Genomic DNA, 25955 nt, shown 5'->3' with positions numbered 1-25955 from the left:
TGTGTTTTTTGCCCTGAGGCTAGAAAAGATCCTGTTCGCACTATTTTTTCTTGGTTTCATCAAGGCCCATGAAACGACTTTAAAAGTGAATTTCATCCATCGCACGTCGTAAAAGGTGCAAAGAAAAACGAAACACAAAAATAGACCAAAAAAATCGAGAGACGCATTCAATTGCTGGTGTACCAACTGCGTTTAATGATACAGTTCGTCTTCATCGACCAGCTAAGATCGTTCAAAACATAGCTTGCTGCACGTTTTCCTTTTTTTCTTGGGGGTATTGATGGTCGCGTGGTCTAGCGCACACAAAAGTCAAGTTAGTTGTCAGTTGATTTAAACAGCAGGAATTTAGTCTGCCAGAACATGGCGACATGGTTAGCGAGTGTAGATGGGCAATTTAGCCAGTGCAGTACAACGGCTAGCCTAGGGTGGGTCTTTAACGTGCACCACGCAGTAGTGATACACGGCCACACGCCGGTACGATGCTCATCCAGATCGAAACGGGCAGGGGCGGGGATTGCGCCCAGGATCCCTGGGTTGTGCAGCGCGAGCTTTCGCTCCACGTGCTCCGAGCTGGTGTGCGCTAGACCACTTGGCGGGCACCGATCCCCCTGTATGCTTCGAAGATGCCTGCAAACAGCTTTCATACAACCGATGTGACCGACATACGAGGAATGCCCCATACAGTGTCTGCAAGACTGTCTTTGGTATGATGTATCGGCAGTGTGACTGCGCCTTGTAACTAAATCAGTCGAAACTTATGTGATATCGAACTTGGAAACAGTCTGAGCTAGCGTTCGCTGCCGGTCACTCAATCCGGCAAATTCAGTGTGAGGAAGGCTGCCTACGAGCCAGCGCAGAGAAACACCAAGAGAACTTCGTGCCGATCGAGTGCAATGGATTATTTTTTTTTACGTCTCTTGTTAGTGTTTTTGGGCAGTTTTTAGAATCGCCTGAACTCGGCGGGAAAACCGTACACACCAACACGCGGCGGCCCTGACGTCACGCCATAGCGGTGGCGCTGCTGTCGGCTTGGCACGCATGCGCACTCGTGGCACCTCACTCAAATCTCACGTATCTCGAGTGTGTGGATATGAAGGACACCTTCATGCGCAAGTCAGAGAGCACTTTCTCGTGGACAGGACCGTCCTTACAGCAACGTCCGCTGCTCTTCTCTGATTTCAAATAAAAATACAGCCACACGCAAGAATCACCTAGGCTTTAAAATAACGTTTTGTTCAGGTACACGGACAGTTTTGAATGCAAACAAAAGACAGCGGGCGCTCGATGGAAACCAGGGCGAATTCACGGCGTCGGGCCGGCGATGCTACTGATCCAGGCGACCTGGGTAGAGATTCTCGCTAACACAGAGGGCTGCCTGCGTGCCGCACACTTCGAGCCCCACGACACACTTCCGGCCAGCACGTAGCGGCCGTCCGACCTGGCGCACTGCAGGGGCCCCCCGGAGTCGCCCTGGGGAAAAAGAGCATGCGCGGTTACAACGGATAGCCTAAAGCCGCAGCCGCACTTCGCGTACTTCATGCAGAGGTCACGGAGTTTCTCTGCAGACCTCATCTGCAGACATGCCTCAGACATATGTTCGAAGCATGTTTGCCTCATATGCACGTACTACGAACATGTTTGCCGCATTGTCTGTATGTCAAGTGTGAAAGAACCACAAACAATGAAAAAACATGCCTCAGAGGGTGTCTGCAGTGCAGTCTGTATTTTGTATGATGCATTACCAGTGTGACCACGACTGAAGAGCGGCTTAAAGTTTTCATTTACATAAAAATAAAGTATAAATCCCCGTTTTTTTTTTTGTTTTCTTTTGTTTTTTTTGGGGAGGATGATATTTTGCCTTGAATTCGGGGGTGTTGTTATTCGGGATTTATTTGCTTCCACGGATTCGGCCTTTTCTGGTGTCAGTGTTTGATGTCCAAAAAAAAAAACGGCGTTTATTGGGTCTTGTGTGGAAAACAATTGGACACGAACATGAGATTGCCCCAAACACAAGACAAGTAAACAACACAAACGTCGAGAACATCTTTCCGGTATTTCTAAGAGAAGCAAGTGGGACAGTGGACGTGGTTCCCTGAGAAAGTAGTAACCTCGCGGACAGTTCAGCGCCGGCTGTGTTCTAGATTAAATCGAATTAAGGCTGCCGATAAAGACCCCAGTTTGACTTCCAGTCTGACACGTGTTCCAGGAGCCGTGATGAAAATTAATTATTGCGCGGCATCCGTGTGCTCTAGAGAAAAGCAAAGGCGCTATTGGCCAGTTCGTGGACATCAGTATGCCTTCGTTTGCAAAATTCCGCTCTGGCGTGCAGTTTAAATACCACGAATTTCTTACCTGACAGGTTCCTTTTCCGCCGAATTCGGGACCGGCACAGATCATGGTGTTTTGTACAACAATATTAGAAAGACGGTAGTAAGAGCGGCAGGCTCCGTAAGCCACGATGGGCAAATCAACCTTCTGAAGAGATTGGGATATGTTTCCACCCTGGGTCCCTGCAGAGAGAAGACGAAGAAAGCAGGAGTCAAGGTTCATTATTTACCCACGGTATCCGGACACTGGGTGGTTAATATTGGTCATTCGTTTTTACAGAGGAGCTGTAAAGGGCTAATTTCCCTAGGATCGTGTGCGTCCTCAAATGGCCTGATGACACAAAACTCTGGACATCTACCAGAATCTATGATCGATGAGCGACGGCGGCAGCCAGACAACCGAGTTGCCAATTGTCTGCTTGCCGCCGTCGCTCATAGATGGTGGCAACCTTTCGAGCATTTCCACTCTGGCTTGCCGACTCGCAGCCGGGCATTACTTCATTCCCACCACAGTAGTACAGCTTCGCTGGTCTCCCTTCTTCACACGAGTGGAAAGGCTGCAGTTTTTTTATGTATTTAATAAAAGCATAAATGATAACGTTATCTACGCAAAATAACAGGCGAAGGCTATACCGGACTAAGCCTCCTCCCCCAAAACTCAAAGCGAAAAACAAAACAAAATTACAGGAGGACACTTAGGACTGCTTACGTGTGGGAATGCGAAAGGATTCCTACCCGCAGTGCATTCCCACAAGCAGCGGGCCCCGCTGTCGTCCGCAGAGGCTGGCCGGGCGGCGCGACATGGCTGAAAGCAGAGCGTACAACCATAGCCTCCTCTATAGGCGCTTCCAATGTTTACAAAATCACAGTCCGGCGTGAAATCTTCACAGCCCAGCACGTGCGTGTTTGTCGCTTTAGAAAGCGAGCAAAGCACGTGCCGTACGCACTATCACTCAAAATGGCACTGGCCACACGCTCTTTTTTTGGAAAGGTTTATGCTGACAAAGCCTGGCAGATCGCCACGAGACGCGGCCACCGAAAGCGAAAACGTAGAGCGGCAAACAAGATGCATGTAAAGCGCGATCCAAACCAACGCGTTTTTGTGCGCGCGTAGGCCGTGCGCTTCCCGGAAATTGCGTATTTTGTGACGTTTTTGCTGTTTCCGGTGTGTTGTTTGAGTCACAAGCATGCTCGTTGGTTAGGACCATAGAGTTATTACAATAAACGCTAGAGGCTCAGCTGGCGCTAGTGTGCTGTTGCAAATTGAAGCAGACAGCAAGCAGTCCGAAATTGACTTCCGGTAATGCATTTCTACGGAAAAAAGCGAGTGCATTTTCTCCCTGCGCTCGATTATAAGAGCAAATATCACGAATAATTCGTACCTACTAGGCACATTGGAACATTTCCCAGACACGCAGATGAAATAATTGGTCAGTTACGGCGTTTTTATTTTAAAATCGTGGCATCAAAAACGGTGCTAAAACCGCTTCGTACATGTATTTATGTGCACTGTCGGACACTGTTAGCGCGAACACGGAGTCGCCACTTTCCAGCATGGGGGATATACGTGCCAAACGAACAAAGGACATGTGGAAAACCAAGAGAGACGGCAAGAATTACGCAGTAACACTGGATAAGTAACTCCTTGTACTTGCAGACGATCAAAATAAATTGAAAGTCACATAATATAGACCGATTTGCCATAAATAAGTGCCGCTTTATTCTTTCTGCTCATGAATACATGCGAAGATGCTTGTTCTGTGTTCAAATCATCACCCGAACGCTCCAAATCTTTGCAAATAGGGGGAAGTCAGAGAACAGGAGCGCGATAAAAACTGCCCAACATAGGAAATAATAAGAAAATAACCTTTCGTAGCCCACGTACTTTATTCTTTACGTTTCGAACGTTTTTTTAACCTCGTAAAGATGCACGACGGGGGCGTTTTCAAATAGTGAGCTAGGACAGGCATATTAGCAATATATAAGCACCAACGGAATGCTGGCGAACTTTTAACACACTCTACATTCCTTTCGATCGTTATTTTGCTTGGAATCGTCGCTCGTTTCTACATACCTGCCATGAAACAGAGGTTTAGGCCTGAAATTTAGCGAAGTTTAACATCGTTCAGTGGTAAAGGAAAAAGGCTGTAACTAAAGCAATTACACTTTCACAATATTAATAAAGGTACATACTATCCGGTACAACCGAAATAACAAAAGTTATTAATGTTATTTTCCGGCGACGAAACAAAATCCACGCGCTTTTTCCCATAGGAATACACAGGAAGACTGGAAAAGTAGACTGCATGCTGTCTGCTTCAATATGCAACCGGAAGTCCCGTAGACACTAGCGCCAGCTGAGCCTCTAGCGTTTATTGTAATAACTCTATGGTTAGGACGGTGCGTTTTCGGGCAAGAGGAGAGCATCTGCGCCAGGCGGCGAAGAAACGCGGAGACGGAACTGGTGGATGACTACAAGTAGCATGGCGGCGGCACCTTTTCCGGAATGCGCGCGCCTGCGCAGTTTGCTTGGTGACATCGGTCCATTAGCCGGGAGAGGATATGGGAGAGGAGTGTCCTACTACGTCACAGGGCGTTTAATGCGCCTTCAGAAAAAGTCGGAATTATCCAACTTCCTTGTGCGCGCCGGGAAGGCGCAAGGAATGAGGGCGACGTCATGAAATACGCAATTTCCGGGAAGCGCGCGACCTACGCCAACACCAACTGGAAAGGGAGAAAGCCTCGGTTCTGCCCCCTTTCCACTCTTACTACGTCAGCTAATGGAGCGGCTGCGAGAGACGGCTCGACGTGTCCGGACCTGTCAAGGCATGTCGCCCCATTGCAGGTGCGGCTGAACCAGTCCCCCGCAGAATCGACCTGCTTCCGAGTGTCTTTTTCGACGTGCATATCTGTTCTGTCGAATTTCTCGTTTTTTGCGCGTCGTTGTGAGTTTTTTCGTGTCTCCGCAAGCTTGAGAAACGTGAAAACAGCGACGGTGAGATGCCGTGCAAGTGCTGTGTGCCGCGTTGCCGCGGAAACTACACCGTGGACACCAAAGTGCGCGTGTTCAAGTTCCCAAAGGATCAAACACTGAGGGACGCATGGATACGCGCTGTGCCGCGGGAAGACCCCTCCGTCACCGAGAATTCAAGGGTAAGCTTTCTTTTTGGTAGAGAATTAATTGTTTCATTGCAAATGGAAATTCTATATATATGTATACATCCGTATAAATGTGGCTCGCAATCCGCACTCTATGTCAAAAACCCTTTGGTTTGTTCATTGGACGCAAAATTCCTTTCTAGGTATGCAAACTTCACTTCGGACATGAGGACATCATACGAGAACCATCGCATACCGATGAAAGTACTTGCCGCACTATCACAGTGCCCTTATCTCATGTCCGTCTTCGCCCTGACGCTGTACCGTCGAAGTTCCCTAGGTGCCTAACCTACCTGTCTAGGGAAGCCACAAGAAGAGAAGATCCCGACTCTAAGCGGGCGAGCATGGAGCATGCTGCTATGCAAAAAGCTATCGCGGAGTCCGATGAGATGTTTAACAGGGCACATGAAGAGGAGAAAGTCCACTCTGTAGCAGAACTAATCGGACAATTGCGGAGCAAAGAGATGAAGTTTTGGAACATAATACAAACGGACGAAAGGCTTGTTATTATCCACATCGTCGACGATGAGGTCCCGTGGCTGAAGTACTCTGTCTGTGTAAAAGAAAAAAAGTGCCCGCGAGGTAAATTGGTGCGACAACCTCTCTTGAACATCGCTCCGCACATTTACCAATCCGCCCTATCGTGTGACGTCGCGGTCAAAAAGCTAAGGCTTTATACGTTTTTAGAGGGTGTTGCCTACGCGCGCACAAAAACGCGTTGGTTTGGATCGCGCTTAATGGGCGACCCTCTGCGGCGAGACGCCGAAACACACTTGTCCCGAGCGATGGAATGCCGGCTCGTGCCTCTCGCATTCCTCGGGCGACCGCATCTTTTCTCGTCGGGTTTGAAAACCATGTTTCGGGTCCTCGCCGCTGCAAAAGCTGTGCGCTGAATACCAGACTCCCGGAGAAATGCTCTGTGCTACCAGATCCTCGCGCTCCAAATCTGCGACCGGGCGCTCTATGGCTCCGTCACCGAACTGCCAGGAATTGTGAGTATAGAGGAGGCTATGGTACATACAACACGTGATAGAGTAGTGCATAGGGAGAGGGAGGGAAATTTTCCCGCTCTCCCTCTTCCCCCCCCCCCCCCTCCGGCCACGCCTGTCTCGTGACCCGGGAGGGAGGAAAATGTTGAGGCGGCGCACGCGCCACCCTCTCTCTTTTACCGACGCGCGCGCCGCAGCGCAGGCATGAGGGCTTCTCCGTGGGGTGGTGTTCCTTGGAAGTGTGACGCGTCACAGCCAATCGGGATTTAGCCGCTGTTTTTCGCTGCTACAGACGGAGTTTATGTCATTTTTTTGCGGCCACAGACAATCCTGGCGTCTCTCCATAAAACAGCTAATGCTAACGCATTAGAATCATTTACATGCAACGCAAAATGTAAAGTTCTCTGGCTGGGGAATACTGAAGGCCTCGTAGTTGAAGTGGTTAACACTTCATCTACCACAACCATCAAAGAGTCACAGACACCGCAACCATCAAAGAGTGCACTGGTAGAGTATAGCGTAAATGTCCAAGGCTGTTTCCCGTTAACGGCATTGGCAACAGCAAATGAGACCAACTCATTGAAGTTGCAGTGTAGAGCAATCCCGAGTTAGAAACCACCATACGGGAGTTCTAATTCGTTATGTTGTGTGTAATAACACTATCCACGGTTATTGTCTATTCAGTGACTGTCCGTTGTAGTCATGCCTAAAGAATTTCTATATGTTCCTCTTGCGGAGCAAAGCATCACAATGGCCTCAACTTTTTGAGTCCAGGTATTGCGGGAGAAGCGACCGTCATTCTCCCAGGAGACGCGACGGGTGCGACGACATGCGGCGGCAGCTCACCGCGCATGCGCTTTTGGGCGTCGCCCGGGTTCCTCGGAAGCTCGCGCGCGCAGGCACTCCGTGGTCGGTTGTAGTGTCGTCTGCTTGTACATGGCAGTGTTGAAACAGCGCTTGCATTATAATAGATAACGCAATTACGCTCACGTCTTAGTGGCACACAATGTCCGAAGGTTGAAGAACCTTTGTTCTTGCCAGGCTTCAGTGCAATATTAAACTTTACGCGAACGCTCAGTGAACAATATGTCCGGCCCCAAACCCGGTACCCTGCAAGGTCACTTCGCCGCAAGCACCGTTGTCTAATTTGTCACAAGCGACCCCTTCTCCGCCAATGAGGAGTTGGCGGAGAAAGAAAAAGAAAATACTCTGGATCCGCCATTTAGTTACTATTAGCTATTCCCAGCCACGAACAGAAACAGACACCGACTGTCTTTCGTGAGTCCCCATCCGCTGGCGGTGCAGGTCATTCCGTCGAATTCCTGGTTGGGCGTCGGAAGGCAGATGGGCATGAGTGCCTTCTCGCTTCCCGTGAAGTTGAGCGGTCTCGCCAGCTTCAGCAAGGCGTAATCGTAGTTCAGGGTGGAAGGGTTCCATTGCGAATGAATCGTGATCTGTGGCTCGAGAAAACATGTAAAATTATTTTTGTTAATTAATCCGAATGTTGAAGCAAACAGCTCGCTACTTCGGGAGTTCGATCCTCGCCCCTCTCTGTTGCGACGCCGAGAGGCATTGCACCGGTTTGCCTTCAAAAGCGGGCGACTGTGATGGGTATATTAGGGTACATATGGCACGAGCTCGTGGCATAAGTCGACGAAAACCAAAAACGTGGTGTTTTGTAACGTTTAGTTTTTTAAGATCTAAACCAAGAAATGTCTTTCACATGTTAAGGACACCCGGAATAAAAGTAAGAAAAAAATATTTTCCTGGATCCCTTTAATATTTGAAGTTCTGGTTGGGGTGCTAACTTTTTTTATGGGAATACTTAGCTTTCCTCTTGGGTTCTTAGGCTATCCTAGGGTGCCTTCATGTGCGCTTTGCTTAGGGTGGCGACATCTGGCCATTTTGTTCCCACTTTTACATATATTTTCTCTTCAGAAGCGCGTGAAAGAGCGTGTCCCTGCACGCGTCACTGGCGCTGACTGCGCTATGGCGACATTTTGTTTTCGTCGATTTCTTTGTATTTTCCCCGTGAGCGCTTGCTGTCGGCATCGGGTACTACAAAGGGTGGCATCACTCTAAACAGAAGTTCATTGAGGCACCCTAGGCAATCCGAGAAACGACAGCCTTCCATGAGATATTTGTGTTCAAGAGAAAAACCGCACATGAAATAATTAGAAGAAAACAATTTAACTAATTTTGTCAGAACCGATCGATCAGCACCTCCTTGCAAATTGACGGCCATTGGGCTCTTTCCAGGTTTGATATATATACGTCATCGCGAGTGATAAGGTTGTGCTTCTCGAAAAAATACGCGGACAAGGAGGTATACACGACGTTTCGGGCGGACGCCCTTCTTCAAGTAATAGACGCGGAAGACGGCAAGAAACGGGCAGGGGTCGGACATGTCACAAAGATGGGGGTCGGTACATTGGCCGACAGGGAGGTGAAGGCGAAACCGTAAGAAGATATGACGCCCTTTTCGCAAACCGCCGTCCTAAAGGCAAAAGCAACTCCTTTATAGTTGTGTACCATCCTATAGTCCCAAAACTAGCACATCAACTCCTCACTGCAACATCTCATCTGCACATCCCACAACTAACTTCCAGGGCTCCTTCCGTCGCTTACCGCCGTCCACCGAACCTCCGCAACCTTCGTGTCAAAAGTTGCCTGAAGGCGAAAACCAACCCAGACCCGGCTGGCATCATACCTGGCACCACGCCCTGTAATGCTCCTGAACGCCTGACTTGCAGGCACCTTGGCTCCCCGCAACACTTTAAATTCAAAATTCCGGACAACCAGACCTGCAAGTCAGCCAATGTCATTTACGCCATTTCCTGCACGAGCTGCCCCGACATTTTGTACATCGGAGAGATTGACCGATGGCCGCACGAACCATTCCGTGAGCACCGCCGTCTCGTCACCCGGAGATTGTCGGGAGACCTTCCTTCGGAACGATCCACACATGTAGTTGACCACTTCTCGACTTCCGGCCATACGGAACTAAACATGCGCATCTGTGTCATCAGATCACGCTTCCCCTCCTCCCACGTGCGAAAGAGAGAGGAAAACCGCCTTATCTTCAACCTCAAAACAGAATTCCCCATTGGCCTTAACACCAAACTTTCTTTCGTGTACTAAATTTCTGTATTGGCCTAAATGTCTTTTTTTTTCTGGGCGTTCAAAAATGAAAGCTGTTTGCAACTCCCTGTTACGCCGAATTAGAGCGCAGCTCTTGAGGAGGAGGAGGGAAGGGTATTGAGGTGCACGTGTTCTGGGGGGGGGGTCACGTGACTGGGTGCGGTCACGTGACCTTGGTGGGGTCACATGACCCCCTCCCCAAGCACACGGGGGTCACGTGACCTCGGGGGGGGGGTCACGTGACTGGGTGCGATCACGTGACCTTGGTGGGGTCACATGACCCCCTCCCCAAGCCCAAGGGGGGGTCACGTAACCTGGGGGTCTCACATGACCACGGGGGTCACGTGACCCCCCAGAGGAATTTTTCCGCTAGATTTAGCGGGGAAATTTTTTCCGCTAGATTTAGCGAGGAACTTTTTCCGCTAGATATAGCGGTAAACTTTTATTGCTAGATTAAGGGGGGAAATTTACCCATAATGCTCCGCGCGGTTACGCCGACGGCGGCGGCGACGTCGACGACGCTCATGCCGGAAACGGGCGCCTAAGAGCTGCGCTCTAAAACAAGATCCTTTTCCTTTTTTTATTTTCATTTTTTTTCGGTTGCGCAATTGAAGCGACGGGCGCGCTTGCACAGCCGCACGGTCGGCACTTGCTGTGCGCGAGTGCATGGTCGTTCGGGACTTTGACGGCGTAACCGGGGATAGTCGCTCCCCAGCTGGTTTGCCGCTTCTGTGATCTAGTGGATTTCATGGAATTTCCTTTCTGCCCTCGCTTTTTTACTTTCCTTAGGAGCCTTACCGTTTGCTCTCGCGCGTCCTTTCCTCTCGCCCGTAGAATTTTTAATTACGTCAGTTCGCTATTCCGGCTTCTTTAACCTGTATCATGTTGCATATAGTGGGAACACGTACTTCCGGTTCCAAAGCGTTCTTCATCAGAAGGTTTTTGCCGTGGGGATCGGAGGGGGCGGGAGGGGAGGAGGGAGGGTGCTGGGGGGGGGGGTGAAAAGAGGGGAGGGGGAAGGCTGAGCATGACAGGTGCAGAGAATTCGAGTTCTTACGTTCGCCACTGCGATTCTTTGCTCGTAGGGATCTACCACGTTGAGGTTTTGGTCGCCAATCACAACAATATAGTTCGACGGAGACTTGTAGCCACTGAATTAAAAACAAACAAACTAATCAAGAGCCTAAAAGTTCCAGCATGCTGTGGAAGTTCGATAGGTTTCCACATTTCTACTAAAATGAAATATTGTCACGAATGACAAGTGAAACAAAGCAAATATCTGAAGGAACTGAAACGTTTAATGAGGCCAACTTGTGGAAAAAATATAAGGGAAAAGAAAGATAACAGCGAAGCGTCGCGAGCTTCGAAGTCGGCGAATGAGCAGAGTCGAACGCTGGGACAAAAACTGACTCGACAAGGTCGCGGGCGAACTCTTATCTAAGGTGAGTCACTATCTCGAAGATTCGGCAGAGAAGGTTCGAGAGTACCGCGCTCGGGGCGAGTATGAACACGCACTTTCTAGAACAACAAAAGCAGGGATAAACGATAGAAGTTATGTCCGCTGCAAGAATAAAACGAGAGCCTTCTACAAGTCCGTGACCCTACGCGCGGCAATATACTGACTTCTCTTATCGCGACCCCAACCATAATACCGGTGGCAGCCGTGGTAACGCTCCTGTTTCCGGTGAAGATGTCTTGTCTGTGTGCCGGCCACGTATTCCGTTATTTTTTTGCAAATAAAGGGCCAATTTTTCATCAGTGTCTTAGGGCCAAATGTGACATGCATTTGTCAAAACGGAACGCACAATAAAAGAAAAAAGTGAAAGTTTTTATATTTGCAAAGACATGGCGCTACGCATTACAAGTTTCTTGACCTGTAATGCATCCAAGTCGTGTTGTTATTCTTTAATTGAATAGATGATGTACTCGTGTGGTTTGTATTAACATTTCTTTCTTATTAGTACACTCACTTTTTTAATATTCGTTCATAAACGTTTTTTAAACGAATCGGAGATGTCGTAGCTCAGTTCCTGAACTCAGTTTCTTAACTGTCGTTTGAAGTATGAAGTAACTCAGTGTTTGAAGGGTCGTAACTCAGTTAAGTCTCGTGTATCACCGCCACTTTCTCGTCATCGTATGCCATTGATTTTGACTTTCAATGGATTGGTAAAACTTTTATTCATTCCATCAACTACAGTTCATTTGTGTGTTCTTGTGTGTGTGTGTGTGTGTGTGAGAGAGAGAGAGACTAGGTGTGCGTATGTGCGTGCGTGTGTTAGTGTGCGTGTTTGTTTTGTGCGCGTGTGTGCGTTTGTGTGTGCGCGCGCGTGTGAGAGTGTGTCAAAAAAGTTTTTCTATGTTAGGACAGTTTCGTTGACAGGCTCAAGGCTCGGTTTCGTGAGAAGATGGCATACAAGTCTTGTAAGTCGTCTCCTTTTGAAGCCGAGCCTCTCGCCGAGCACCACTCCTCTTGTTCTTCGTTCTTCCCGCGAGAGAGCGAGCAGCGGGCTGGAGTAACGATTATTCTATCTTCATTCCTTTTTTTGATTACACACAAAAAAAAGGAAGCTGTTGTCAAGGTTCAAGTGTTGGGTCAAGAAATATTCTAGCACTCTCGAATACAAGGAAGAGTATAATACAAACAATTTGACTTCTCAAAGGATGGTTATACTGCGCATTGAGAAATCTTGAGCATCTACGTTCCCGCGACGCACATGGGTGGATCACTAAGGAGTTTTCGTACATTCTCTCCGCCGTCCCGCAACGCTTTCCGCTACCTGCTACGAGATCCAGAACTCTGCAGGCGAGGCTAGCGACGCGCATGCGCGATAGCGGCGTCTCCGTCGCGGAGGGCGTAGCGCTGTGCGAAAAATGGTATACGAAAACTTCCTAATCGCCGCAATCTAGAGAGGGAGCTCGGTGAATGAAGAAATTTAAATTATGTTTAAACAAAAAAATAAAGAAAAAACAGTGTGCGTTTTGATACTGATCGTGGAGCTAGAGCATGTGCAGTGTCGCTGCAGAATCACTTTTTCAGGCCTACAAATAGCTTTAAATACCTCTCTCCATTTATTGTGGTGATCGACCCTCTCAAGTGCTTTGCGAAAAGGTAGGCGTTTTAACATACTGGGGTTTATGGGAACTCCCCAAAGGGGGAAAAGATTTAAGTAAGAATGGAATTGTCTTGCACCTGAAATGGAGCGCAGCCCGCGCGCTTTAAGCGACTGGTGACAGCTGAGAAAATCCGCCTTGCCCGGGAACGTTGACATACGAGTGTGTAAATATTCCCCACCTTGGGGACTTTTCCCGAATCTCATGATGTCAAATTATTCACGACTGATCTCACTCTAGCAGTATGATCAAGACTGGTGGAAACCGTTAACACCCGTTTGCTCCACTGACATGCCAACTCATGGTAAGCTCAGTTGGTAGAGCGTTAACCTTGGAGAGGCCCCGAGATCGAATCCCAGACCAGGCGGATATTGTCGGCATGCTCCAGTTAGAAGCCAAAAGAACGTGAGCTGAGTCCCATTTCAGCTGAAAGCAAAGTTATTTGAATTTGTCTGAAATCCTGTTCAATAAGGCGGGCGACTTCCTCTAGGATGCAGTGAGCCGCCGTGTCGACGTATTGCTTGTTGATGATGGAACCGCCGCAGATGTGGCGGAGATCGGTGTTCGGGAGGCGGATGACGCGGAGAGAGATCTGCCAGGGGAACTCGAGCGGTGTGGCGGCCGTCCCACCCACGATTTGTGCGGTGCCACCCTGAACACTGCCGCTGGCAGCTGCTCCTCGGACTCCGCACACTTTATTATGGGAAAACAAGTTTAAAAACGTTTACTACTCTTTGTAATGCAAAATTAGAGCGCAGCTCTTGAGGAGGAGGAGGGGAGGGTACAGAGGAGAGAGTATGTACCACCTCCTCTCGTGCTCCCCTCCCATTTAATGGGAAGTTTTCGCTGCATTTCCAGCAGAATTTAGCGAAAAAAAATTTCCCACTGGATTTAGCGGGAAATTTTTTCGCTAAAGCGGGCAATTTTTTCCGCTACGTTTAGCGGAAAATATTCAATCCTCCTCCTCCTACTCACTCCTGACGTCACACCTGACATCACATGAGACATCATTAGAGAAAACGTCCCATAATGCAACGCGCAGTTACTCCAACGCTGCCAGTGGCACCCGTTCCCGGCTTGAGCGGCGACGCCACTCAAGCCGGAAACGGGCGCCTATGAGCTGCCCTCTAAAATGCCCATATTCACGCCAAGCTGAGTAGAACTCGTCCTGGGGTGTACGCTTTACGACGTAGCTATCGCCGGGGCAACACCCGAACTTTTAAAGGGGGCCCTCCGGAGCTTTCTGACATTGACTGTTGATGTTGCTATATTGCGTAGTAGCTGCAAGTTAGTATGTACACAAAGTTTTAGATTACAAAACCGTTTAGTAAGCAGATGTCAGTAGAAATATATCGGGACTATTTTTTCTTGGAAGACAATCCCCCATTCCCTGCCCATCGCTAAAACTTGACCAATGGAAATGCTGCATCTCGCGGTGAATGCGAACGTTATTATTGCAACACTTTTTAAGGTTGCTGTAAAATAGAGTTTGAAAGAAACGTAAACTGATTGTGGTGTGGGAAATAAAGTTCGCAATTATCGTTCCAAAACCAGCGAACTATGTTTTCTCCCCGCAAGCTTGTTGCTAAGGCGTGATTTGTCGGCGCGTCGGCCCGTCTCCTTCCCGGGGCGTGTGCAGGCGTGCGTTTGCGGGACACGTGTTCCTTCTTCCCGTGGATCACGACTCCGAAGCCAGCTTTGCGATCCTTCCACGTAAACGAGTCAAACTTTTCCTGGTCATCTGTGGAATACGACCGCGTATTGCAATAGTTTCTTTTATACTTTGGCTGAGCGATTTCCCTGAAATGCCGAACAATTGTTTCGTCAAGGCGTGCCACCATCAAACAGGGGATAGAACCATGATTCTTCTTTTTGCCGGAGATAGAACCATGAAGAACTGCGTCGTTACGCTGCGCCGGGCGAGGGCACGACATCGACAACCTGCCTTTGATTCCCCGTTTTTGTGCCCAACTTTTCGAGCCGAGTGCTTTCCGAAAGGACGACTTGAGTCGTTCACGTCTTCAATCAGCTGCTGTGCCGACGCTTCTGCTTCCCGTCGTCAATGAGACCAAGGATCCTCCGCCAAAGCGCCAAAAAGTCCTGGTGAGTTCTTCGATGACTCAAATATTTTTGGGAGTGTCACGAACATTGCATTCTGCGTTGCGCAGTGCGGCTGCTTCTGGTATCTAAATTCTGAGCTTAGAGCTGAGGAGGCACTCGCGTAACATGGGAATCCACATGGCATTCGTCAAGTCGATCAGTGGTGCGTAATGTTCCGTACTAGCGAGAGCTTATCGCGAAAACAGTGCGCGCATGGGGTTCTTCGATTTCGGTTTTTACATTTTCAAAAATCGGGGGGAGGGGGAGTCGGGTGCTATTTTTCAGGGCGATAATCGGGGAGAAATCGAGTTTTTCTAGAAACCATTCCGAAATTCGGATTTTGGGGGGGTTTTATTTATCAAGTAGAAATACGTGCCATGTGTTACTTAGATGAACAAAAGTAAACGAAATATATTACATAGGCATAGGATGTTTGTACCTTCTGATCGGTTCTGATGCGAATCTCTGCGGAGCCCACGCAAATCGAAGACCATCAACGAATGACCAAGGAAACACCTTTTAAACAGATCCAGAATGGTTCCTATTTTCTGCCAAGTCAGGTGATTTCAACACTGCTTTCCGGGGAGAAATCGGGTTTAACCCGATTTTCATCAGAACTGTTTGGGGTGTAAAAATCAAGTAATATCGGGTTTTACCCGAAAACGACGAACCCTATCAGCAGGCACCACCAAGACCGAACCCATTTGTAAAAAGGAAATACGAACAAAACCACCCCTCTACTATTGACCCACTCGAATTCAGTAAACGTTTTCCCAGCTTGTTTACAGACACGAACCATTTCGTATAAGCTTAGCAAAGCTCCATGTGTCCGTGACTACTAACAAGCCGGTTTTCTTTTTTATCGACTCTTGTGAGCAAACTCAGTTTTTTTTTTTCTTACAATCCTGCACCGACGACTGCGTGCAAACCGGCGTTTGCAATTTTATATGCACAAAGCAAATGCACTCCATAATTTTATTGCTTAGTGGCACTTCTAGACGTTGAGAACTCTTAGCGGTTGCTGCATATATCCTACTTGCGGCTATGAGTACTCGTTGGTTGCATTTCCTTCAGTGGTTGGTAAATACAGGTCAAGGTGCAGATTCACATACGTATGTAATGTGGCATCATATCGCGACATAAGCATTTATGGTTGCTGAACTAGAGACCAAACATATAGATGGTACTGTAAGTTATAAAAACAAATATAAAGAGTAAGGCATCCCTTACATTCGTATTACAGTGTGAGCTTTTAATGAGTGCAAGAAATTCTAAAGGATGGAAAAGCTACAAAACCATTCTTGGATGTTTGCCATTGTGATGGCATTGTTTGAAGTGCTCGAGTTGCACCATTAAACCTTAAAAATACAAAATGTGTAATAAACAGTGCCCTTTGCAGACTTAGGCCTCGGCAACTGGACTGCCTGGACCGTGCGAGGCAGAAATGACCCTCAGGTACTGTCCTGCTGAGACAAACATTCCTGCAGTAGTGCCAGCTCTCCCTGTCGCAGATGTGCCTGCACCGTCGCATCCACCTGAGTTTGCTTTGTCCACTTGTAGCAGTGGGGTGCCATATGAATGCACATCCTCTGTTCCCAGCGACATGCGAGACTCTGACGCAACCTACTCTCCGTCTCGCAGCGAAGATTTCGACAGGTAAGTTTTGCATATAAACACATAGAATCTGCAAAGAATGTTTCACATGATCCCATTTCAGAATCGAATACTCTTCAGCGTTTTTGAAGTTTAAGACAAATGCAGAAAGAACGAAAGTCAGCTTCGTAGGAGGAGCCTCTGCACCCTACAAACCAGCCATTTACTATGGTCGAGCTCCAAATGGCACATAGTGTCCGGAAAAACTCGTCCCCTAGTCCTGACCGTATACATTATGAGATGATCCGACATTTGTCAAAGGAATCACTCGCTGCCCTTCTTGCTTACTTTAATCGTCTGTGGAAAGATTCAAACTTCCCTTCCGAATGGAAGCGGGCAGAAGTTACTCCGCTGCTGAAGCCCGGAAAAGACCCTCTCTTTCCTTCCAGTTACAGACCAATAGCATTAACAAGTGTCTTGGGGAAAACTTTCGAAAGGTTAGTTAATAAGCGCCTCGTTTATTTCATTGAACAACACAATATTTTGGAGATTAATCAGTGCGGCTGTCTACCTGGACGCTCCACGACCGACCATTTAGTTCGGCTGGAGACAATTGTACGAGAGGCATTTGTGAATAAACAGCATTGTGTATCAGTCTTTTTTGACTTAGAAAAGGCTTATGATACAACTTGGAAATCTGGCATCCTGCGCGACCTTTTTATGTACGGAGTACGTGGCCGATTGCTTCATTGCATACAGAACTTCCTTTGGGGACGCACTTTCCGTGCCCGGCTAGGCACTACGTTATCTGATTCGTTTGTTCAGTAGAACGGTGTTCCTCAGGGCTGAGTCCTGAGTGTCACTCTCTTCGCCGTAAAAATTAATTATTTTTGTCCGGTCATACCTTCTTCCGTGTCGTACTCCCTGTATGTGGGTGATATTCAAATTTCCGTGGCATCTTGCAACATGTCTAGCTGCGAAAGACAGCTGCAGCTAACCATAAATAAAATGACGAAATTGGCAAATGAAAATGGCTTTAGGTTCTCTTTAGAAAAAACAATCTGTGTCCCACTTTCTTTGCGGCGTGGGTTTTGGTTAAATCCAATTCCCAGTTTAAATGGAAATAGCATTGCAGTAAGACCAGAGCGTAAGTTCCTAGGAGCAATTTTCGACCGTAAACTTAGCTTTGTATCTCACCTCAAGTGGCTCAAGCAAAAGCGTATGCAGACTATGAATATCTTAAAAGTTCTTTCTCACAAGTCTTGGGGCTCCGATAAAAAGTGTCTGCTTCGTCTCTATTCCTCTCTCGTACGATCACGTCTTGATTATGGCGCTATTTTGTATGCATCTGCTCGGCCGTCTGCATTAGAGATGCTTGATCCAGTGCACCATCTTGGGTTACGTCTAGCAAGCGGTGCTTTTCGAACATCCCCTATCCCAAGCTTGTATGTTGACTCTAATGAAATGTCACTTGAGAAAAGGCGGCAGCTCTTTAGTCTAGTCTATGTTTAGAAAGTTTTATCGGATTCTGGTCATCCAGCCCACACTTATATCCGAGAGTCTCAATTTTTTCGTACCTTTGAACATAAGCGAACCGTTATTTCGACCCTTGAGTCTTCGTTTTGAGAACCTGCGTCTTTCCCTTCGCCTGCCTTGTGAAAATGTCTACCCTATAGAAAGTGCATGTCATACTGCCCCATGGGATATCAAGCCTATAGCTTGTGATTGGTACTTAACAAAAATTTAATGAACAGAATGTCTACTCACTTATTTTACAAGAATTTCTTGCACTGCAAGAAAAGTATAAGAATTATCATCAATTTTATAACCGAGCTTTCGGTTGCACGTCAAAAGATCCCCAGGTGCTCGAAATTAATCCTCATCCTCCGCTGGGGCGTGCCAGATGCCCGTCGTTGGTTTGGAACGTAAAACCCCCAAATTTGAATTTGACTTCATCAATTTTACACTGATGGAGCCAAGTCGTCAACGTATGTAGGCTCAGCTGTACTTTCAAATTCGTTTACACATGTGACACGGCTGAATAATGTTGCTAGTATTTTTACTGCCGAGCTATATGGCGTGCTGTCTGCACTTGACTATATTATCCGGAGCAAAGTGATGAAAGCAGTTCTTTTTGTAGACTCCCGGAGCATTGCTACAGCAACATGTTCACTTAATCCAACCAAGAACAAGCTGACTCAACTGGTACGTGCTAAAGTACAACTCGGCCTCGGAGATGGGAATGATATTAAGTTTTTTTGGATCCCGAGTCATGTGGGCATTGCAGGCAACGAGGCTGCAGATAGACTGGCCGCCTCCTCGCGTAATCTCTTACCATCACAGGCTTGCATACCACACCAAGACCTAACTAGGCCCATACGGCTTGCACTTCTAAAACTGTGGCAGTCTGAGTGGGATTTGGCCGATAACAACAAACTTCATATTATCAAGCCAGGCATCGGTACCTGGGAAAGCTCCAATTACCAGAGCCGTTTACGTGAGGTTCTTCTGTGCCGCTTGAGGATCGGCCACACCTTCCTCACCCATCGACAACTGCTTTTTGGTGAGGAGCCACCGGTGTGCGAGCACTGTGGCGACAATTTGTCTGTTCTACACATTTTTCTTTGCCGTGGTCTTCTCCAACAACACAAGTTCTTTTTTCCTGAGCTTTTCAAGTACTGTATCCCTTTCCATTTTACTCTGTTCCCAGGAGAGCAGCCTCTAATATCAATTGACCGTCTTTTAGCTTTTCAAGAAAATATAGCGATCTTACACAAGGTATACCAGAAATACTTCCTTGGTGCATCTTTTCTTGTTCATTTTAGTTTACCTAGTTTGGCGCAGTATGGCCATCGTAACTCTTGCCCCATAAAACCCGCAAACAACAACAACGTCGCCGTGCAAAGAAGCACGCGTCCGGGATGCGACGGACATAGTAACGACGACAGGGGGGGAGGGGGGGGGGGGAGGGAAAGGAAGGGAAGGGACGGAGGGATGGAGGAGCAGGAGGAGGAGCAGAGGGAGGAAGAAGAAGAGTGGGGAGCGGTCGAAGCCGGCGGACGTTATCGCCTTTTTTTTTTTTTTGACTTGGAATGAAGTTTTTGTTACCTCCACCAGAAATGTCACGAGTGAAGGTGACGAGGTGGTGACTAATGATCTAAAAATAAAGGTTTAATCGGCGAACTTGTTTTACAAACAAAAGGATGTAAGTACACGCGTCAAGAAAGCACCAGCGAGCGTCGTCGGCGGCAGCAGCGAGTGAAGCCTTTAATACGAGTAGAAACATTACTCGAAAACATTTCACCCGCGGGACTATAACGCATTCGCAATCCTGCACCGTAGGCAGTCTTAAGTGTCCTCCTGTAGTTTTTAGTTTTAAAGCATTAACTGTCCCATAGGGCGCCGCCGGCGTTGACTGTGACCCCGAAAAAAATAGGAACTATTTCGCATGAAAACAGAAAATGCCGGCGAACGAGCAACGAAGATCAGCTAAGGAGAGGGTGCGCGCGCTAGGCCGCCCCTTTCTCACACCTCTTGGAGCGCGTGGCAGGCCCTCTCTCCCCCCTTTTGGGTCACGTTGTAGGCATGGCCGGAGGCCCGGAGAGGGGGATCCTCACGCGTTCTACGTGGAAGTCCCTCTATCCTGGGAAGGCACCCTAGGGAAAAGTGTCGCCATTCATTGTTGTGGAAATGCTCGAGACGCGTGCCGCGCTCCACTTCTGGGGAGATCATGGCGTCTGAAATGCAATTCAGTGCTGCGCTGTGCCGCCATGATCTTCCCATGGGCTGCACGTTGCACGTGGATGATGCACCTTGCGCTACTTTTGAAGTTCTACGCTCTTGCTTTCAGCCATTCCGCGCCGCGAAGGGAAGGCGCGCTGCACGCTGTCCTCACCCGCGGGGGAAGGGCCGCGGTGCTTGTAGGAATGCGTTGCGTGTAGGAATGAATTCGCATTCCTACGCGTAAGCAGTCTTAAGTGTACTCCTGTAGTTTTAGAGCGCAGCTCTTAGGCGCCCGTTTCCGGCTTGAGCGGCGTCGGCGTCGTGTAAACGCGCGGTGCATCATGGGAAATGTCCCATAATGCACCGCGCGAGCCCCCCCCCCCCCGGGGTCACGTGACCTGGGGGGGAGCACGTGACCCCCCGAGGTCACGTGACCCCCCGCCGAGGTCACGTGACCCCCTCCGATGACGTCATCGTCACTGATGACGTCACCGGCATCCGCATAGTCATCGTCATCATCACTGATGACGTCACCAGCATCCACATCGTCATCGTCATCATCACTGATGACGTCACCGACATCCGCATCGTCATCGTCATCATCACTGATGACGCCATCAGTGACGTCACTGGTGTCGTCACCGGCATCCGCATCGTCATCGTCATCATCACTGATGACGTCATCAGTGACGTCACTGATGACATCATCGGCATTGCGATCCCCCCGGTCAGTTGACCCACCCCCCCAGTACCCTTCCCTCCTCTTCCTCAAAAGCTGCGCTCTAATTCGGCGTTACAGGGAGTTGTAAACGGCTTTCACTTTTTTTTTCTTTATATTTTACATATCATGAGTAGTTCCAAGAAATAGCTGGGAAATATTTAGCCCACTTTAGTTTATGTTTTATCTTGAAATAGATCCGGGGCAAACTCCATGGTAGCCAAGTACTAGGCGAAACTGTGCAGCTTGCACTTTATTCTCACTGACTTTCGCAAGGGGACAAAAAAGGAAAATATCAAAACGAACGCTATTCCTACCTTTTTTTCCATGCCATTCAAATGCCACCATGTCAACAGAAAGAGTGCTCTTCTTTAAAGAGTGTTGCCGTTGCCGACGGCAATCTACCCAGGGAAAGCAGGTTAGTGATTATGCACATCTCCATGGCGCACTATAACCTCTACTTATCCCTAAATCTGTTTCTTGTATGCTGCTTCAGATCTGAGCCACCTGTGCATACGAACGTCGCCGCCGGAGAGTCATGTCAAACTCCACTTGACTGGACAGTTGGACTGGCTGGCGCTCATCATGGATCATGTGATGAGTTATCACAAATGCCACGAAGCCATGAGTTAGCGAAGTGCCGAATGCGTACTTTGTCAATGCAGACGAAATTGACCAGACTCAATGAGTGCTCAACGATCAAGCAGGTAAGGACACTATAGAGGCAGCGTCCAGAACTTGGTTAAAAACTTTCAGCCTTTCCACTCTGGTGAAGAAGGAAGACCAGCGAAACTGTACTATGTTGGGAATGATGTAATGACCCGCCGCAAGTCGGCAAGCCAAAGTGGAAGGGCTGGAGAGGTTGCCGCCATCTATAAGCAACAACTGCAACCCGACAACCGGCAAACCAGTTGTCTGGTGGCCGCGGTTGCTTATAGAAGGAGGTAGCTGTCCAGTATTTAGTGTCATCATTTGTGTGCTGACGGACACGATGCCGTGGAAACTAGCCCTTAACAGCTCCGCTGTAACAATGAAACCAAGCGCTCAAAGCACACGTGGCGGTCTTGAAGAAAGAAATCGCCAGCACTTGGAAGCTCCTTCTTACAGCAAACGGAGCCGTCCTTCGTGTACTTATATCAATATCTTAGCAACATTTTCAAAAGCATGCCGATCCAATGGCCGCTCTCTAATAACTGCGAAAATCTACTTGCACTCCAGAATTTACATTTCTGCTGATTATATTTCTGCCTATATTAATATCCGAATTGAGTTTGTAGAAAGAATCGCGTCAAAACCGATGTTTTATTGTTATCAAAAAAATGAAAGCCGTTTACAATTCTCTGTAACGTCGGACTAGAACGTAGCTCTTGAAGAGGAGGATGGAAGCGAACTGAGGGATAGGTGACTCCTTGAGGTCACGTGACCTCAAGGGGGGGCCGTCGTGTGACGTCAGGGGGGTCACGTGACCTCGGGGGTCGCGTGACCTGAGGGGGCTCACGTGACCTCGGGGGATCACGTGACCTCAGGGGGGTTATGTGACCTGAGGGGGGTCACGTGACCTGGGCGGGGAGGTACACGTGACCTCGGGGGGGGGGGGTGTCACGTGACCTCGCGGTTACACCGACGCCGACGCCGCTCAAGCCGGAAACGGGCCCCTAAGAGCTGCGCTTTAAGAAGCTCGACGAAAACGATCCCAAGGTAGATTTCTTGTCAGAGCAACTGTCTTGTGTTTTGGCAAAAATGCATCGGTGGTCGGAGTCGACTCTCTGAATGCATCCGTGCGGCTATGATGTCGTCTGAAAATCCGGTTGCCTCACGTTGCCCGGTGAAGTTTTATCGTCTACGACCAATCAAAGTCTTCATCTGGATGCCCACATTCACAATATTCATCATGAAAAGACAAGCCGTAACCGCCGACAGATATTTCCGTGGAACTGCCGGCAGATATCGCCTTGGCACTGCCGAGTGCCTTGAAGAGCAGGATTCTCATATGGCCTAGCTGGAAGTCTATATGACACCTTATTCTATAATGCACATACAAGTCGAAGTTGGTCCCCACGATGCACTGCCAAAACGGATTGTACTTCTCGCGGAACTTGTCCTGGATGTAGAACGCAATGTCCTTTCCACGTTGGAACTTCTCCAGTGCCTGGGTGGCTATGCGCACAGCATCCTGTTGCATGTCTCTCGGCATTTTAACAAAATGCATCACCGCTTGCTTCGTAGATATCCTGCATAGAAAATCAAACCGTCAGTCCTAAGCAATCCCACACACAAGTCGTTGGGCGCAGCTGTCCATTGGGCAGTTGCGCCGATCTCACCGACAAACTGCAAGTAACATAGCAAATATCTCGCTTTAAAAAAATTCCTTCAAAATTCCTACGGAAACAGCGCAAACGACACGAAGGACAAGAACGAGGAATGAACGAACACTCCACCTTTCTATTTGTTCCAAGCAAAATCCTTGAGCCATTGCCTTCTGTGTAGGGGGACAGCCTGCATGCGCTTTAGTCACCATACCATTAGACAGCCAGGTTGTGGTAAAAGTGGAAGATTGAACGGCAGGCGAAAAGGAAAGTGTCCTGAAGACAGCGCCACACAGCTGTCGTGAGGCGAACCACTCCTCCTTTCTCTTTGTATTTTGCGGAAGAAACGAAAAAAAAAAAGATTCCGAAATCGCTGCCCTCGCTGCGGTGATATTCGACGAAAGTCGTTAGTATTTGTCGCAGGGGTCTCGACTCAGCGAAGGGTAGTAATATCAGTTTAGTTCTTCCGGGCGTCGGCGCTCTCGAATGCAGGAACCGCAGCTTTCCTTAATCTCCGCCTACGGTCCACATACTCTTGTTTTCGAAGAGAGGGCGATCGGTGGCCGAGTGGGCTAGCGCACACCAGCTCGGAGCAAGTGGAGCGAAAGCTCGCGCTGCAGAACCTAGGGATCCTGGGCTCAATCCCCCCCCCCCCCCCCCCCCCCGTTTCGGCCTTCTGGATGAGCATCGTACCGGCGTGCGGTCGTGTATCACTACTGCGTGGTGCACGTTAAAGACCCCAGGCCAGCGGTTCTACTGCACTGGCTAAATTTCTCATCTACAGCTGGAAGACTCGTCGCCCGTTGAGGCAGAATAAGTTCCTAGGCTGTATAAACATGCACACAACTCAAGTTTTCTTCGAAGGGCCGATCTTTCTTCCCGGATGTCGGCGGTTTCGCGCAAACGCTGTGTCTCAGTGTTACGTTGTCGCATACGTTGTGCGTGCTGGGGAAACGTAACCATGTTCCCACGCCCGTTGCAGTGAGAGGGGTGCGCGGTAACAGCCCTGTATAACTAGAAGTAAGGGTGCCGTGACCTCCCTAAGTTCGAGTTCGAAAGTGCTCCCAAATTTCGAACCTTTTTAAAGGGACGGTGAACCGAAATTTGGATTTTAGAAAAAATAATGCAGGAGATTTAGGCAGGACGCTACAATCCCTACAACACTACTCGTAAGGCGATATGTCGAATGGACGGCCGTATTATAGGAAAAAGAAGTCGAGACTGAACCAGGCCAACGAGTCGCGCGACGTGATATACCTAGTTTCCTCCCCTCTTCGCTTCGCTCCCTCAAGGTAGCGACGCGGAGAAAACGCGAGGCCGTTCCCTCTCCTTCTCGGAGAAACATGACGTGAACGTTTCTGTCAAATGCACCTCCTTTTCTTGAAAAATACGGTCATTCGTTCAAGATAGCGCTGTATGAGTGATGTTTTGATATTTGTAGCATCCCGCTGCACGCCTTTGCCGCGTGTTTTGTGGAATCCAGATTTCGGTTCAGCATCCCTTTAAGGTTTGAATTTGAAATGTTCCTATCTTTCGGACCCCGGCAAGGATCGAATTTGAAAAAGTCCGAAAGGCAAGGGTTCTGAAAATTCGTTTTTTAAGAGTTCAAACCAAACCAAATCAAAGACGAGAGCATGCACCAGAGCAATAAATGAAACGCATTTAAAAATCGACCGACCGTTTACCTCTTTTTCCTTAGTGATAATATGAGGACACGCTGAGGGAAGCTACGTCAAAAGTGGATGTAGCTTTCGGGGGAAAAAAAAATAAACGTACGGTTCTTTTCGGCAAAAGGAAACGGAATGGAGGAGAGTTTCGGAAAGTGTACGGGGGGCGGAACTCTGGAGGTCACCCGTGTATCATCTTCACGTTATGGGTTATCGTTCTGTCTCATCTAGTTTTGGCGTGCGGCGTTGGTGTCGTAGGTGCAGGCTTCCCTCATATGGGAGGCTATAGCTTAGCCCACCATTTTTTCCTCAGAGCCACTCCTACCGCAATGTACATTTCATGAAACTCTCCTTTGGTACATAAACTTAGAGTTTACGCACCAAGCAATTGAAGGAGTTATGTCACAACCTATCAAGGGACCGTGAAATATTTAACCCGCCGGTGCCTGTCCTCCTGAAAAGCGGTTATTTTTCTCGATGAGCCAGAAATTAACTGAATTCATTAAATGGACGACTTTTTAGTCATGTTGCTGGCACTGCAACCATGCTGAGCAGACTTCACAAAGCCCTCCCCGATCTCCTCCCGCTGCCTCTCTCCCAACATGAATGTAGGACGTAAACACAAATAAGGACATTCACCCTATTTGCTCCAACGTAACACGAGTTTGTCTTTCTTTAACTTTTCGTGTACTATACTTGGCACTCAAGTTCCAATCAAATTGTCATGTATGCCAGCACGGTTTTCGATCCGGATTGTCAACCATCACCCAGTTAATTGAAAGCGTGCACGACTTTTCCTCGGTTATAAATCGAAGAAGCCAAGTGGATGTCATTTTTCTAGACCTGTCAAAAGCGTTTGACAGAGTCTCCCACAACAAACTAATTTTCAAGTTAACGAAAATCCTAGGCGACGGACAAGTTGTAAATTGGATTATAGACTACCTCTCTGGACGATCTCAATTCGTGAAAATTAACGGAAATAGCTCAGCTAATAAGGCCGTGTGTTCAGGAGTACCTCAAGGTTCAGTACTCTTCCCCCTCCTCTTCCTGCTCTATATTAATGATATAACTGATAACATCGACATTAACGTTAGACTCTTTGCTGACGATTGCATAATATA

The 25955-nt window shown here is 48.3% G+C and overlaps 1 protein-coding gene across 1 annotated transcript; it reads right to left on the bottom strand.

The window, feature by feature from the left end:
* Nucleotides 1-1302: 1302 nt before the first annotated feature.
* Nucleotides 1303-23055, bottom strand: LOC115314443 (chymotrypsin-like protease CTRL-1). Its single transcript, XM_040215094.3, has 6 exons — nucleotides 22737-23055; nucleotides 13209-13420; nucleotides 10674-10757; nucleotides 7746-7929; nucleotides 2353-2510; nucleotides 1303-1470 (listed from the first exon to the last, which is right to left on the bottom strand). Exons 1-6 carry the CDS (start codon nucleotides 23053-23055, stop codon nucleotides 1303-1305), a joined length of 1125 nt encoding a protein of 374 aa, XP_040071028.3.
* Between the last annotated feature and the right edge of the window lie 2900 nt (nucleotides 23056-25955).

Source organism: Ixodes scapularis, unplaced genomic scaffold (genome assembly GCF_016920785.2).
Source record: "Ixodes scapularis isolate PalLabHiFi unplaced genomic scaffold, ASM1692078v2 PGA_scaffold6__148_contigs__length_123643588, whole genome shotgun sequence".
Taxonomy (NCBI): Eukaryota; Metazoa; Arthropoda; class Arachnida; order Ixodida; family Ixodidae; genus Ixodes; species Ixodes scapularis.
Note: the sequence above shows the minus strand (reverse complement) of the source record. Positions and strands in the feature narration are given on the sequence as shown.